We start from the raw sequence: 15649 nt of genomic DNA, 5'->3' as shown, positions 1-15649 counted from the left end.
CTGTCACTTCCACAGGAATTCCTCTGGCCAGGGGCCTGCTGCTGGGGTTTGTGCATGGGGATGGGGGTGAAGGCAGCAGTGATACCAGCCTGTCGCTCTGCCCTGGCATGCCCAGACCGATGGGCAGCGGCCTGAAGGGCAGCACAAGCCCTGGAATCACAGAATCACCGGTTTGGGCTGGAAGGGACCTTAAACCATTCCAGTTCCCACCCCCCAGATGTCACTGGGGAAGCCCTGAGGTGATGCCAGGCCATGGTCCCAGCAAGGAGACAGGGTCCAAGGGGGGGTCAGAGGAGCCTGGAGTGCCTGGCTCTGGACAGGCAGCTGGGCACCTGCACCCCCGTCTGTTCTGCAAACAGGTCCAACAACCAGACCCGTCAGTTTACGTGGAATTAGTCCTGTTCACTGACCCACCAGGTTACAACTCCAGAGATCTGATCTCATTATCAGGCCAGTGAGCTGGGCAGGATGATCCCCTCCTCTCCTCGCTTTCCAGCAGTACTAAGCCCTGCTCCTGGCTGCTATGTGCTTGGCTGCAGCCGGGTGAGGGCATTTGGCAGGGCTCCTGTGGCAGCTTCCTTAGCCAAACAGATGAAGCCTCATTAGCACCTGTACCAGGGAGGTATTTGTTTCCATTAGGACTGCGAAGTGTGCCTTCCTGCTGGGCACAGCACAAACACAGTGGCAGACAGAGTCCTGCTCCCCTCTCCTCAGTGCTCCCTCATCACTTACATCAGTTAAATTGGCTGACAAGATCAGACTGAGCCGAAAACAAGCGTGTTGGTGGCTCTGTCTCCCATCTCAGTGTGAGTGTTGGCCCCCTGGAAAGCCCCAGGGACTGGGATGGGGCTGGGACAAGGCAGCTGCAGCACCCCTGGGATGGTCAGCACATCCCGACCCTGGAATTCATGGAATCACAGACTGATTTGGGTGGGGAGCGACCTTAAAGCTCATCTTGTTCTAATCCCCTTGCCACTATCCCAGGTTGCTCCAAGCCCTGTCCAGCCTGGCCTTGGACACTTCCAGGGATGGGGCAGGTGCAGCTTCTCTGGGCAACCTGTGCCAGGGCCTGCCCACCCTCAAAGATTGCTTTCCCAATATCCCACCTAACCCTGCCGTCTGGCAGTTTGAAGCCATTCCCCTTGTCCTGTCCCTCCACTCCTTGTCCCCAGTCCCTCTCCAGCTCTCCTGGAGCCCCTTTAGGCACTGGGAGGGGCTCTCAGGTCTCCCTGGAGCCTTCTCTTCTCCAAGTGAACCCCCCAGTTCTCCCAGCCTAAATTCCTGGCCACCCTGTCCATTGATTTTCTCACCAGAACAGGGCAAGAAATGTCAATCTCTAGTTTGCAATGCAGGCATCAGACAGGAGGGAAGGAGTCCAGCGAGGGACACCCAGCGTGCTCTGTGCCAGGGTGCTGGTCCTGGGCACAAGGATGAGTTTCTCCTAGGAAAGCCCCCATGACACAGCAGAATGCTTTGGTGTTGATCCTCATCAGAACTGTCTCTGCAGGTCTGGGAGTGCAGCTCTTCTACCTCTGCCCCACTTATAATTGATTTTTCTTCTATCAGAAATCAAAGCAGCAAAGAGAAACTCCCAGAGGAGGTTTTGCCTTTCCACCCCCCAGTCTGCTGTGGTTTTAAGTCAGTGCTGATCTTACCCCCCCCCCATAAACTACAAGACATTAAAATCAATCATTAATAGCTTTAAAAGGCTTGTACAGCAACAACCAGGCTCACTTTTGTTTGAACATTAACAGAGGTATTTTTCCTTAACAGTGAGTCTTTTAGTCAAATTCTACAGATTATTAAAAGGATTATCTATACCAGTGATTTTTTTAAGTACATTTTTAGACTGGGCTCATGGAATAAGCTCCTGAAGCTTTTGGCTTTTCCAAATTGAAAAGCCAAAGGTTAATCCTTTAAGAGCACCGTAAACAATCATTCATTAGGGGATGGAAAGCATTAGTGCTGCAGAGGCTGGAAGGTAGGAGGGGAAGATGTGCCTGCAGCAGGCAGCGGGTGCTGGCCCTGCCTGGGTGCAGGGTGTGAAGGCTCCCACTGCCAGAGCGGGTGCAGAGTCACGACTCAGATACAAACTGGATGTGTCTATTTGTATTTGGGATTTCAATAGGGAGGACAGGACGTGGGACAGAGGGGTCCCTGCAGCAGGGTCTCCCCCCACCAGCACTGCAGAGCTGCAGCTTGTGCAGCTCCAGCTGAAGCTGGTGCTTCAGCAACTGCCCCTTGTATTGAAATGGCCTTAGGGAAGAGTGCCAGGGACTTCGCTTCCAGTAAGGGCTGAGCTGGCATTTCTTGGTCCTACAGGATTAGCTTTAGGGTTTTTTTCAGGTACTGGTGTGTCTCTGGGTTTGTTCCTTGGCATCACCCTCTTCATCATCACTGGGAGCTGCTGAGTGTTGGCTTTGGCTGTTGTGTACAGACAGAGGTGTCACTGAGGTACGGAGCGGGCAGTGCCCAGGTGCTCCCAGACAGGGGAGTGTTCATCTGCTCGGCTTCTCCCACAGGCAGCACAGAAACCAGCTGAGAGCACCCTGGTGATGGGGGCCAGGACAGAAACCAGCAGAGAGCATCCCGCTAATGAGGGGCGAGTGCTCCTCTTGCAGCAGCACCGGGAGGAAGGAGACCAGGGCGGCTGGAGAGGGAACGAGCTGCGGGATAATGAGGCAGGGAACAATAGCTGGAGAAAGGATAAAAGGGTCTGGCTGTGGAGACATCAGTGCAGAGGTGTTGCTCAGGGTGCTCCCACCCCCATCAGCTTCACACCCATTGGAAAAGAGACCAAAAAAAAAGGAACTTCTAATGCTTAGTTTGAACTCCTGACACTTCTTTGTCATTACTGCATTTTCAGATATTCCCAAAATAAAATAAGAAGGAGAATTGGCATCAGGCTAGAAATTCAGGCTTCATTATGTGGCAGCACTAAACTGAATAATTTGGTTTCCATTTCCACGACTGGTATTTTTGAGGCACTTCCTTCCCCTAATTAAACCTCGTTGTAAAACTGGTGCCAAAGTAGGTCTTTGGATCCATTAGACAAACCATTGACTGGTCATTTCTGGGAGCTCTGAGCCCTCGAGCTGAAGAACGAGTGAAATGCAGCCGGATTTACCGGGGCTGGAGCCTGTCAGAGCCCATGGGGCAGGATGGGTGGGTGGGAGCTGCTGGCGGGGGCAGAGGATGCTCTGTGGCACCCGGGGTGTGGGGACCGTGAGGCAGCGCTGCCGCTCTGCTGGGACAGCAGCTCAGGGAGCACAGTGCGTGGGTTTGCGGCGTCCTCCTCCCTTATCAGCTCGAGTGGAACCGATCAGGAAGGAAAATGTGGGCAGGGAACAAAGAGAAGCGGAAGGATAACTTCTCTGGAGGGCTTCAGCACGTGGGTTTGGCAGCAGCAGTGGGAGTCACCTCTGCAGCTTTGGACTTGAGGCTGTGGCTCCTTCCAGCCCATGGAAAGGCAAAATGCGGGGCTTTCACCTCCTATTACGTTACTGCCCTCCGATTTCACCATCTTAGCCTTAAAAAACCTCTCCCAACGGCTTTGGGGGAGCCCAAGGAGCCTTGTAGGACTGAGAAGAGGCACCAGGCACCCACAGAGCCCCACTGACACCCCAGTGGCTGCCCTGCCAGCTGGGTCACAGCTTCGGTCATAGCACCTCAGAGGCAGCCCCACATTCATTCCTTTCATCCTCCCCATGCATTAGGTAGCAAGTTCTTAATTGAAATATTTAATTTTGTCTCCCCTGGTGTGTGATCTTCACTGTTTCTGGCCTGTTTGTCTTGTTGGCCACCTGAGGAAACTGTATAATGTGAGTATTAACGCACTATCAAACCACCTCAGCAGAGCTGTCTTTCTTGGCTAGGAGCTGAACAAAAGAGCTTTTCTACTGAGAGTAGTAATTTCATTTTAAAATGGCAATATAGGAAGGAGGCAAGATTGCTCACTGCTGTAATTAGAACAAGTTTTCCAGGATCCTGCGTTATCTTTGGACTCTGGAAGTGTAGTTGCTCTACCTCCATTAACTCCAATTATTGCCGTGTTGGATCACAGGGCATCACGGCGGCAGCGCTATCATAAACCATTTGCATATTTTGGAATACAGAAGGGACTCCAGAGCAGCAGCTTCATTATCCTTGTTGGTTTATAATATTAATAAGGCCAAGAGGGAGAAGAAAAGGCATGTAGTATTCCCCTATGAGACTATGTGAGATTCCCATGTGATACAGACCCAGCACCCTGTCCTCCGGTGCTGGACATTCACCACATCAGCCACCACTGATTATAGAATTGTCATCTTTGGCCAGCACAATACTGTGCCATTCTGCCTCACAAAGTTCACTCCCTGTTGGGACTCTCTGGCTCCCTGGGGTGTACATGATGCTATGTGAGATCTATTTAATTAGCCCATGAACAGCTTTTGTTTTCAAGACAGCAAAATGTCAGCTCAGACATTAAAAATGCAGAGGAGCGGGCTCCTCTCATGCTGCTGGGGAGGGAGCTGTTCCCTGGGCCACAGCAGCCATGGAGGAGGTGTTTCCTAGAGGGCTGGAGCACAGCAGGATTCTGTCACCCCCTAAACTGGGGGTTGACAGTCTCCAAGGACAGCAGCTTCCACTCTGCGAGGACAGCAAGCAGAGGACAGAAATGCCATCAGAACTTTGAATTGGAGAATCGTAGAATCACAGAATCATTTAGACTGGAAAAGCCCTCTAAGACCATCGAGTCCAACCATTCCCCAGCACTGCCAAGGCTGCCACTAATCCATGTCCTCAAGTGCCACATCCACACGCCTTTTAAGTCCCTTCAGGAATGGGGACTCCACCAAAGCCCTGGGCAGCTGTGCCAGGGATCAAAAACCTTCCAGTGAAGAAATTTTCCCAATATCTAACCTGAACCTCTTGTTGCATGTTAGCTGGGAGAAGAGCCCGACCCCCCCGCGGCTGCACCCTCCCCGCAGGCGGCTGCAGGGAGCGGGCACGTTTCCCTCCCGGTGCCCTGGGCTCGTGTCCCGCTGGCAGCTCCCGGGCAGGGAGCTGGGCTCAGACCTGCTCCCGCCAGCCCTGCGTGTCGTATCTGCCGCGGACACGTCTGATTGTTCTTATCAGCACTTGAGCTGCCGTTTCCCCGGTTTGCTTTCCGAGGAAAGGCAAACAGAGGCGGGAGGAGGCGCTGGGAGGATCCGCGCCGTGCCAGGCTCGCTGCGGGGCCGTGCCAGGGAAGATGCACACGGGGGGCAGTCCGTGCCCCTCTGCCCTCTCCCCTCCTCCCGGGCGCCCAGGGCACACGAACCCCTTTCTGCAGCAGGGCAGCTCCCGCGGTGCCCTGTGCCATCGGGGACCCTGGGGCTGGGGCAGAACTGCCCACCACAAACCCGCCCTTCACAGGGGGAAAAGGGATCATGGTGTCCTAAAGGGAATATTGTAACGTATTTTAAACACTGCAGGCAGCAGTATTTTACCATAAAATAAATTGGATTTCAGGCTCCCTGTGGAAAGCCTACAGGGTGTGTAAGGGGAAGAGACTCTGTCTTCTGTGGCAGGTGAGAAAGGAAAAAAGGAAGCTTCAGAGACTTGAAAAAGAAAACACAGTAGTAAAGCATTGTTTGACCTAAAGAATTGTCTAGGGTGAAGGGGAATGAAGCTCTCCAGAAGCAAATAGGTAGGTCACAAGCCAATTCAAGTAAAATGTGAAACAGGCATTTTTGCAGCAGGTAAGATGTCCTGCGGTGGGGATTGAGAGCAGCTCAGCTTCCAAGCTGTGTGCTCATCGGCCCCTTCCAGCAGCACTCCCAGGTGAGATGCAGCATGCCTTAAACACTCTGTGTGAGTATAAGTACATACATTTAGATATATTTATAGATGTATGTGTGCATATATGTATATATTTTCTGTCTCTATGAGCAGGCATGGTGATGATCATTTGGGGTCCTTTCCACGAGCTCTCAGCCTGCACCCGGTTCAGGCCCCTTGTTCTTACCTTCACACATTGAAATACTGATGTCTGCATCTTCGTCTTCCTGATAATCCAACACCAACAGAAAGAAACAGCTGGATTCGTGGTCAGCCCATTCCCTTTGTGCTCCCCCACGCTGTGATAGCTCAGCACTAATTGGACGGACCGGGAATTTCCGTTTGTGCTCCAACATGCTTTCACTCCTCATTAGGGATATATCATCCACTGGAGTTAAATCAGCTGTTAACGGAACAAAACATTCAGTTTAATGGAAATCAGCGGTATAAAATCTCATATTTTGCAGAAAGTGCATTAAGAGGCTGAGCTGGAAGGAATTCAGCTCCAGCTCTACCAGACAGAAACCAAGTCAGCTCCAGGCATATGCTTGAGCGATGGAGGGAAAGGTGCTAATGCAACATGCTTCATGTTGTGCTCCAAAATAAGAACAGCTCGGCATGGCAAGCAGGAAGGCACTCGTTTGCTGGCTGTGGATAAAGGCATGGAACAGCGTGGCTGCGAAAAAATCTGCCTCGTTCTTTCCTCGTGGAAGTGTTTGGACCTTTTGCAGCTGAAGCACTGCAGTCAGAACGTGCAAACTGTTGTACCCAGGATGTGAGAATTCCATCCCCGGTGCCGACGGGCTCGCGAGGACCGTGCTGAGGGGTGGGCTGCCTAAACAGCACGGCATGCACAGGCCTGGCCATTTCCTCGGCAGGTCCAAAGGAGTGCAGGTATGGTCTCACCACAGGGGAGCAGAGGGGCAGAATCCCCTCCTAGCTTGATGCCCATGCTGTGGGATGAGCCCAGCACGCACAGAGGGTTTCTGGGTGCTGGTGCATGTGACTGGGGTACACTGAGCTTCTCATCAGCCAACCACCTCAAGTCCTTCTCCTCAGGGCTGCAATTCCGTATTTATCCTTGAGTACCCATACTGGTCCCACAGGAACCCTCTGGCAGTCAAGGGATCACCTCTCCATGCAGCCACGGCTTCATGAGGCGGTGCCTCTCCGTCCTGTCAGTGCTAGCCCTGAGGTCGATGTGAACACGGCCACGGGAGCCCTGGCAAGCCCCGCACACACAGACCATCCTCCTGCCCGCTCCTGCTCCCCTCCACAGCCCGACCCTGCTGCACCTCAGCCTGGCTCCAGCACCAGCACAAATCCCAGGAATGCCTCCTTCCCCAGCAGCTGTGTGCTCTTGGAATTGTTGCTCCTACCTTTTGTCTGCCGGTTTGGATTTACGGTGCTGCTTAGGTAACCGAGGGAAACAGGCTGGAGTTCACAGTGCATATTTACTGATGCTATCACTGTGGCTTCAGCATGACTCAAAATTTGCTCAAGACAGGAAACTCAAGGAAGCTGCCACAAGAAGCTGCAGTGAGCAGTGGGACTGTGAAAGTCACTAATGAAATGGCAATTACAAAGGGAGGGAGAAACTAAAAGGCTTCTCCTCTACTAATAGCATTGCTTTGTGTATTCTTTTTATTATTTTACACAATAATCCAAGTCCTTTATTGAAATAAACTCTGCTTTGGGTCATGCAGGTGATTCTCCAAGGAGCAAGATGGCTTTCCCTAAACCAGCATGGTAGGTTTGGTATGATTGTAGTGCATTTGCTGTGTGTCTGGTTTGTGTGTTGGATGTTTGCTCTCCTGGGAATGCCAAGACTCAGGATTCATTTTTCCAGTGCTTTCAAATCCTAGAGGGCACCACAGAACAGTTCTGCAAATCAGGCTTGCTCTGCAACACAGATTTTACAGGTGTGTTGCTCTTCTTGTCTCCTTTTTCACTTTCCTTTCTCTTCACGTTTGATTTGTATTAAAATTAAAAAGGATCTTAAAGTAGTGAACAAGCAGTTAGGGGATGAGTACAAAAGGGAAAAACCCCCTAACATCAAGAAGAAAAGGGACTATATTTGCAAAATTGAAGCTGTTGCTTTGACGCTTCAGCCTGTGTAAGTTGTCCCAAAAATGAAGCCAGGCCGGTGACTCCATCTGCAGCCACTTGCATATTCCCACAGGGGTACAATATGCAGCTGATTTCCCAATTAAGCTTTCCCAGCAAAGAAGTTTTATAATTTAAACAGGCTCAAAAGTTTGAGAAATGAATACATATTCATGAAGGACTAATAACGCTCTGTCTAGAACACAGCTTTGAGCTGAGAGCAGCTCTGACTGGCTCATGTCTCACCCACCACACTTAGCGAAAATGGGAACGAGGAAGAAATGGCTGAAACCAGCAGATTGTGTTTTGCTAAGACAATAAATAATAACCGTATTCTGACTCAAGTGCCAAATGTATAGCGCTTAATTAGAGGTCAGTAGAGCATATTTCTGCTCAGCTGTTCCATTTACAGCAATTAACATGTTCGTGTCGCTTAAACTGGGTTGCAGAGCAGATTTCAAAGGGTTGAACGAAAGCAAAATCAGGGAAGGGCTGTTTCACCACTCGCAGCAGCTCAGGAGCAGCACACGCAGCATCCACTGGAGCTCCGGCAAAAAGGGACAGAAGGGTCTTAGCCCTGGTATGGTGTCCCCTGCCCCATCACTGTGAGGGCTCAGGGACCCCCATCGCTGCAAGGGCCGAGGGGACCCTGCCCTCTGGCCAGCGCTGGCTGCTCTCCTGCCCGGTCCGTGCGGTGACACATCCGAGGCGGGTGGCTGTGCCCGGGGCACCGGCCTCGCCTGCGGCTCCACACCCGCCGCACCGCGTGGGCTTCACCTCCGCCTACTCCGCCCCAGCGCCAGCGCCCTCCGAGCTCTGGGTGGAGGGTGTCCCGGAGCAGGGGCAGTGTCCGGTCACAGCCCCGTGTGCCGCAGCCCCAGAGGGTGTCCCGGAGCAGGGGTAGTGTCCGGTCCAGCCCCGTGTGCCGGTGCCGCGGGCGGGGAGCGGCAGCGCCGCCCGTGCGGGGGCGGTGCGGGGGGCGGGCGCACCCCGGGCCGAGCCAGCGCCTCGTCCCGCCCGCGTTCAGTCCGCCCGGGGCCGGCGGCCGTGCCCGGTGCCGTGGAGGGTGCCCGGAGCCGCTGTCCCCGGAGCCGCTGCCCCCGGCCCTGCCCGGCCATGGGCGCCGGGGCAGCCGCGGGCGGGACGCCGCCCCCCGCGGGCGGGCGCTGCCGGCGGCGCGGAGCGGCGAGCGCGGGCTGAGAGCAGGAGAAGGAGAACGAGGAGGAGGAGGAGGAGGAAGGCGCCGTAGGAGGCAGGTGGGGCGGCCCCGGCGCTCCTGCAGCCGGGCTGGGGCGCGGCGACGGCGGCCGGGGGCGATGCGGGGAGAGGGGCCGGGAGGGCGGAGGTGACCTGTAGAGCCGGGCGGGCGGAGGGGAGCGGGGCCGGGCCGAGGGAGCCGGCGGGACCGCGGGGAGCGGCGGCGGGACGGGGCGGCAGCCGCGGGGACGGGCGGGGCGGCGGCGCTCGCCGATCGGCTGCGCTGGCCCGGCCGCTCTGCCCTCGGTGCCGGAGCCCGGCCGCTCTGCCCTCGGTGCCGTAGCTCGGCCGCTCCGCTGCCGCCGCCCCTCCGCGCCGCCCGCCCTGTCCCTGTCCCTGTCCCTGTCCCTGTCCCCGCTGGCGTGCGCGGTGCTCCGGGGCAGGGAGCGGAGCGGAGCGGGGCCCTTCCTGCCCGCAGAGGTGTCCCCTGGCTCCCAGCGGGTCCGGGTGCTGCGGGGGAACGCTCCGCTAGTCACCGCTGCTTGGAAACCTCCGAGGAAAACCAGGGCAGGGTTCACCTTCCAGAGAGGTTTCCTTTGCTCTTTCCTTTTTTTTTAGATGCGTTACTGTGCCTCTAGATACTTCGTTGCTTCGCCTCAGACCTATGTGACTCTGGGGGAAGGATCATGACCGAAGTCCTTCTCTCTGCTGCTCTGAATGGAACTGAACCCAACCTGTTATCCAGCAGTGGCTGGTCTGTGGGAAACGTCACCACCAAGTGTTCTCTGACCAAAACCGGCTTCCAGTTCTATTACCTGCCCACCGTCTACATTCTGGTCTTCATCACTGGGTTTTTGGGCAACAGTGTGGCCATCTGGATGTTTGTCTTCCACATGAGGCCTTGGAGCGGCATCTCGGTTTACATGTTCAACTTGGCATTAGCCGATTTCTTGTATGTCTTGACTCTGCCCGCCCTCATCTTCTACTACTTCAACAAAACAGACTGGATCTTCGGAGATATCATGTGCAAGCTGCAGCGGTTCATCTTCCACGTGAACCTGTACGGCAGTATTCTGTTCCTGACCTGCATAAGCGTGCACAGGTACACGGGGGTGGTGCACCCCCTCAAGTCGCTGGGGAGGCTGAAGAAGAAGAACGCCATGTACATCAGTGGCCTGGTCTGGGTCCTTGTGGTGGCCGCCATTTCTCCAATACTCTTCTACTCGGGAACGGGGATTAGGAAAAATAAAACCATAACGTGCTATGACACAACAGCCGACGATTACCTGCGAAGTTACTTCATTTACAGCATGTGCACCACGGTGCTGATGTTCTGCATCCCCTTCATAGTGATTCTTGGTTGCTATGGGCTCATCGTGAAAGCTTTGATTTACAAAGATTTGGACAATTCTCCTCTCAGGAGAAAGTCGATTTACCTGGTTATTATCGTGTTGACGGTCTTCGCAGTGTCTTACCTTCCCTTCCACGTGATGAAGACCTTAAATCTAAGGGCCAGGGTGGATTTTCAGACTCCAGACATGTGTGCCTTCAACGATAAGGTTTATGCCACTTACCAAGTGACGAGGGGCCTGGCCAGCCTCAACAGCTGCGTCGACCCCATCCTTTACTTCCTGGCGGGTGACACCTTCCGAAGGCGGCTTTCCAGGGCCACCAGGAAATCGTCCAGAAGGAGCGAACACAACGTGCAGTCCAAAAGCGAGGAAATGACTCTCAACATTTTAGCAGAGTACAAACAGAATGGAGATACCAGTTTGTGAACAAATGCGGAAGATTTGGGAACGGTTTGAAAAAAATCCTCCGCTTTGAGGCAGTAGGAGACTGTAGGGCTACAAGTGTGTGAGGAAAATCTACCAGTCTCAAATTCCTTTTAGGTAAAGCCTCATTTTCTGATCTTAGAAAAAGCTTAACAAAGTCAGTGGAAGGATTCTAATGGAAAATAAAGTGTCAAAATTCAGCTTTCCTTCAATAGTCTCATTTCTTTTCTGACTCTATTCTGTGTCAGATAAAGTAAAATGAAGTAAATCCCCTAAAGGAGGAAAGCAATCCAAGTGCTTCTAGTTTAATGACTTAGTCTCCCACGTTCAAAAATGTTCTCAGTCAGCCTGTCTTTAAAAATAGGAAATAAAAATAAGAGCAGTATCTTGTCTTCTGAGGCTCAGTCACAGCCTTTTGCTTGTACACAAGGATTTAAATGAAAGTCACGATGCAGTTCTCATTTACAGTTTTATTATTTCTAGTGCTGATAATTCTTTGGTAGTTTGGTGGCATTTATGGTTCAGTCCTCTTTCAGTGCCGGTGTTTCACTAAAGGTAGGCTTACTGGTGTGTGCATGGTCGTGCTTTTGGATTGCGATGGTCGTTCACGACAAATCTGGAGCCCCTCGGAGGCCGAGGGCTCTGGGTGAGGTGGCCCTGGGGCAGCACTGGCAGATGAATCTCCCTGGGAGCCGTGTGTTGGCCAGCAGGGCCGTGGAGGTGACCCGGCCCTGAGCCGAGGGTCCCACCCTGCTCCGTGCCAGGGCGGCCGGAGGGCCGGGCACGGGCTGGGCTGGCCGGGGAGCACCGGCCCAGGGGCTGCCAGGATCCCACCGTGGCACTGTGCCAGGATCCCACTGGAGCCCTGCGGAGTTCTGTGCGGGGAGAAATGGGTGTGCTGGAAATACCTGACCCTTCCAGGCAAGCACAGGACGGGTGCTCGAGTTCCCTGCCTGTGGTACGAGAATGGTTCTGTTCCTGCAGTCTGTACAGACAACACGAGACTCGTTTCCATAGAAAAAATGACGATGAAAATGGCTAATATAAATGGAGTATATATATATTATATATATATAACAGTAATTGGGGGAGGAAATGAATTTTTTCGTACTATGGCAAATAAATTACTGTATTAACGTGTTGCAATATACTAAAGACTAAATCTGGCCCTTTATTGTAGATCTTCTCCAAATGTGGAATAGTTCGTCCAAAATTAGCCAAACTGCAATATTGTGTAACATAAGAGCTAGTGATCAGGCACAGACAAAATCTTACATGGGCAGTCTCACTCGTTTCTCATATTTTTAATAAATGTATTTGAAAATATTTTGTGCTGAAAGCGTTATAAAAGCATGCTCTGAATTATGAATTTAGTGTACGAAATTAAGTTCTACGTAATCCTAAGGGTGATTTGTTCCTCCAGTCTTCATAGTGAGAGTAAAATATTTATATTTTACTTACCAATTTCCAGTGGTTGGTAAAAAACGAGAGTAGCTCTAGTTATTTTTTGACAACATTGTAAAGCAGCTTCTGTTCACACGTATGGCTTCATCTGCAGAATCCCTATTTATTGAACTTATTTATTAGAATGCTAAATGTAAAGTGTGGTTCTCTGTGGTCATATTCAGAATTGGGCATTAATGGAAAATTGAAGAGCATGTTTCAATCACTGTAATAATATGTCTTCTAACAGAACATCTTTATAATAAACTCGATTCCACCCTGACTATTCGCTGGTGATATGTAAACTAGTGATAAATTAAACTACTGATGTATAGCCTAGAGGTAAATGAAACTCCAGCTTAGGAAGTCTCTTAAAGCAACGTGGAAGCTCATTTAGTCCTATGAAAAATGTAGAGGTAGTGAAGAAATCCCAACCAAGGGTCAATTGCTAATTAATCCTGACTGACAAAGCCCATGGAACAGCACAGACTATTTATATACCACAGAAAGAGCCTGATTCACAATAAATGACTTCTCCTATTATGTGATTATTTGAGGCTTCATTCAGCTGAGGCACATCTTGTTTGGAATGGCAGATGAATTACATGGAGAGGGAGCATAAAAATAGGATATTCTCTGAATCTACTTCTCTGGGTTGAAAATCCTGTTCATTTCCCAGTGTTTTGTGGCTGATTTCAGATAGTTCTACTAATTCACGGCTGCAAAAGGATCGCAAACAGCCCCAGCAGAATGCAGAACTGCACGCCCAGGTTGGGCCTTCTGCAGCTGCCTGGAGTGGTTTTACAATATGTCTCTTTGATTTGGCACGGTGTGTGTGGAGTCTGAGGGTGACAGAGCCCGGCTCCAGGTGGCTGGACACGTGGCAGGAGAGACCCACGTGGGGATGGAGCGGGGAGATCCACCCTGGGGACCCTGTTGGGCCACCTTGCCTGCAGCCTGCTGGGTCTGTGCTCCCTGGGAGGCTGCCTGAGCTGGCTCCGGTGCTCCCTGCCTGGCCAGAGGGACGGTGAATTGGGGTGATCCACTAGGACATCCCTGCAGTCTGTTGGGACACTTGATTGGATGAAGGTCCCTTTCCCTGCCAAGCATTGCTGTATTTGGCATGGGGTAGACGGAGCCACTGCAACATCCCACCAAATTCCTGTCTCCTCCCCCGCCTGCTGAAACAACAGAACCCTGTGTGCTGGGTGTCCCATCTCAGAGGGTGCTGATGAGCTGGGGGGGATTGGGCACCCAAGCAGTGCCATGAGCTCCTGGGGAACTTGGCAAGTCTGCTGTTAAACTGTTCCTATCGAAAATGTATTTGTGGAAGACAGCCCACCAGCCTTAGGGGCCCAAGGTGATCCCTGTGTTTATCCATAAACCTGGGAGATGGGTGTAGTCAGAGACCTTTCCCTGAACCACTCCAGGGGAGTTTCTGATCCATCCAATATGCAAAGGGAATGCAACCACAGCTCCGGCCTTTGGGCTGGTAATTAATAATCAGTGATGACAATGCGCTGTGATTATCAGGAACAGGATTCAGCTCATCATCTCACTACTCTGACCACCTGGAACTTCCACCTTCCCTCAAACCGTACAGTCTTCAACTGGCAAATGAGATTAAACGTGTTCTGATTTTGTGGTCACGCACGTATCCTATTTTTCCTCTGGGTATGTTTGGAAATCTAATAACTACCAGTCATTCGCTGGAGACACCACAAAGTTTGAAGTAATAGTTATTTGGAGCTTAACTTCAGCCAAAGCACTCTGCAGTGATCCATGCTGACACCAGTTCTCATTCATGAGCTGGATTTCCTTCCTGCAGCTCAGAGGGTTAATGATTTTTTTTCATAAATTGTGCCCAGTAACTCTTACATACCTTTAACACAGCATGAAATCAGTCTGAAGCCTACAGGTGAGCTGCTGTCAGCTTGTACATTTTCATAACACAGCACCGTGGATTTTTGGGTTTCCTCCAGTTCATGTAACACCAAGCAGCACCTGGCCCTGCTGCTGGCAGGAGGGTGCACGGGGTGTCCCGGTGAGCTGCCTCCTCACCCCACCCCCTGCCACGGGTGGAAGGGGCTGGGGAAGCTGGAGGGCTATTTCAGTAGCTGCCAGCCCACGTGTGAGTGCTGGGAGCATCCTGCTGCCTCCTGCACCTCCCCAGGGACACACCGGGGGTTTGGCTCCACGGCGTGGCCCCACAAACTCTGGGGGTTGCGCCCTATGAGCTCCAGGAGGGGTCACATGAAGTGTCCCTGAGCCTGGCATCCTCCTCTTTCCGGATGAGGAAGAGGCTCCAGGGGAGTTCCTGGCAGGGGATGCCTGGCCAAGAGCTGCTGTGGCTGCTGCAGCTGCAGGGCTGAGTCCATCCCGAGCCCCCCGAGTGCACGGTGCTGCTGCTGCTCACTCAGGCCCTGCAGGGTGATGGAGAGGGGCTGTTCTTCCCCACCGCCACCAGGAGAGTCCTACCTGGAAAGTCAGGCCTGTGGACTTAAACACACCGACCCCGGGGTGCCAGGAGACAAAAGAACTGCTGATCCTCCTATTTGTCTGTGGTTTCAGTGGACAAAAAGATTTTGTGAAGATTTTAGTGGAGCACGAGGCTGGTTGCATGTGCACGCGCTGGGTTTGAAGTTGCACCTATTTTTAGTGGCAGCAGAAGTGTGGCCCCAGCGCTGCTGGCACAGCACCACCTCACCTAGCAACTCGTTTGGAGCCGCCCCAATAGCATTATGAAACGTTTCTCCTGCCTTTTGTGTTATTGTGCTTAATTCACATTTCCAGGTGATGCTTCAGGCAGGGATATGTCCTTAGAAACAGATCATATATGGTTTGCAAAATATTAAAACCAAACGTGTGTAAATAAAATTTAAAACCTTGAGAGGAACCAAGTGGATCGACTGAGAATCAAAATGAGTGAATAAATGAGCAACGCTTCATCTTAGAGGATGAAGGCCCAGCTGTGGGGTCTGAGTGCTATTCTGGGGTGCCAACAGCAGGCACAGGGAATGTAACCCATCAGTATTAAATTGATTTCACCTGGTTTATTTTAAGATTTATTTAGCTTTCTTTTTATTGTCTTTTCCTCTTGGTTTATCTTTGTCCTTTGTGCAAGTGTTTCAGCTTTGCTGTAATATACCTTCCATTAAAATGACATTTGAATGAATTACATTCTCAACAAATCGTGCTGTTCTACGCCTTTCCAAAATTCCCTTTCCCATCCAACACCCACTGAGACCCAACAGCCTCTTCCCCCCTCAGCACAGAAGTCTCCAAATGCACAGTCAGGCAGGTCCAGAGGCACTGGGGTCTGCCTG

At 52.1% G+C, this 15649-nt stretch overlaps 1 protein-coding gene across 2 annotated transcripts; it reads left to right on the top strand.

Annotated features, from left to right (window-relative positions):
- The first annotated feature begins 8994 nt into the window (after positions 1-8994).
- P2RY1 (purinergic receptor P2Y1) lies at positions 8995-12606 on the top strand. 2 transcript variants are annotated; one of them, XM_050308363.1, is made up of 2 exons: positions 8995-9160; positions 9724-12606. In XM_050308363.1, the coding sequence occupies exon 2, from the start codon at positions 9792-9794 to the stop codon at positions 10881-10883; it is 1092 nt and encodes a 363-aa protein (XP_050164320.1). In that variant the 5' UTR covers positions 8995-9160; positions 9724-9791; the 3' UTR covers positions 10884-12606. The 2 variants fall into 2 exon arrangements, with proteins under 2 accessions (XP_050164320.1, XP_050164319.1); XM_050308362.1 differs by having other exon boundaries at positions 8996-9164.
- Positions 12607-15649: the final 3043 nt, after the last annotated feature.

Source organism: Myiozetetes cayanensis, unplaced genomic scaffold (genome assembly GCF_022539395.1).
Source record: "Myiozetetes cayanensis isolate MyiCay16 unplaced genomic scaffold, myiCay2020 scf13, whole genome shotgun sequence".
Classification (NCBI taxonomy): Eukaryota; Metazoa; Chordata; class Aves; order Passeriformes; family Tyrannidae; genus Myiozetetes; species Myiozetetes cayanensis.
Note: the sequence above shows the minus strand (reverse complement) of the source record. Positions and strands in the feature narration are given on the sequence as shown.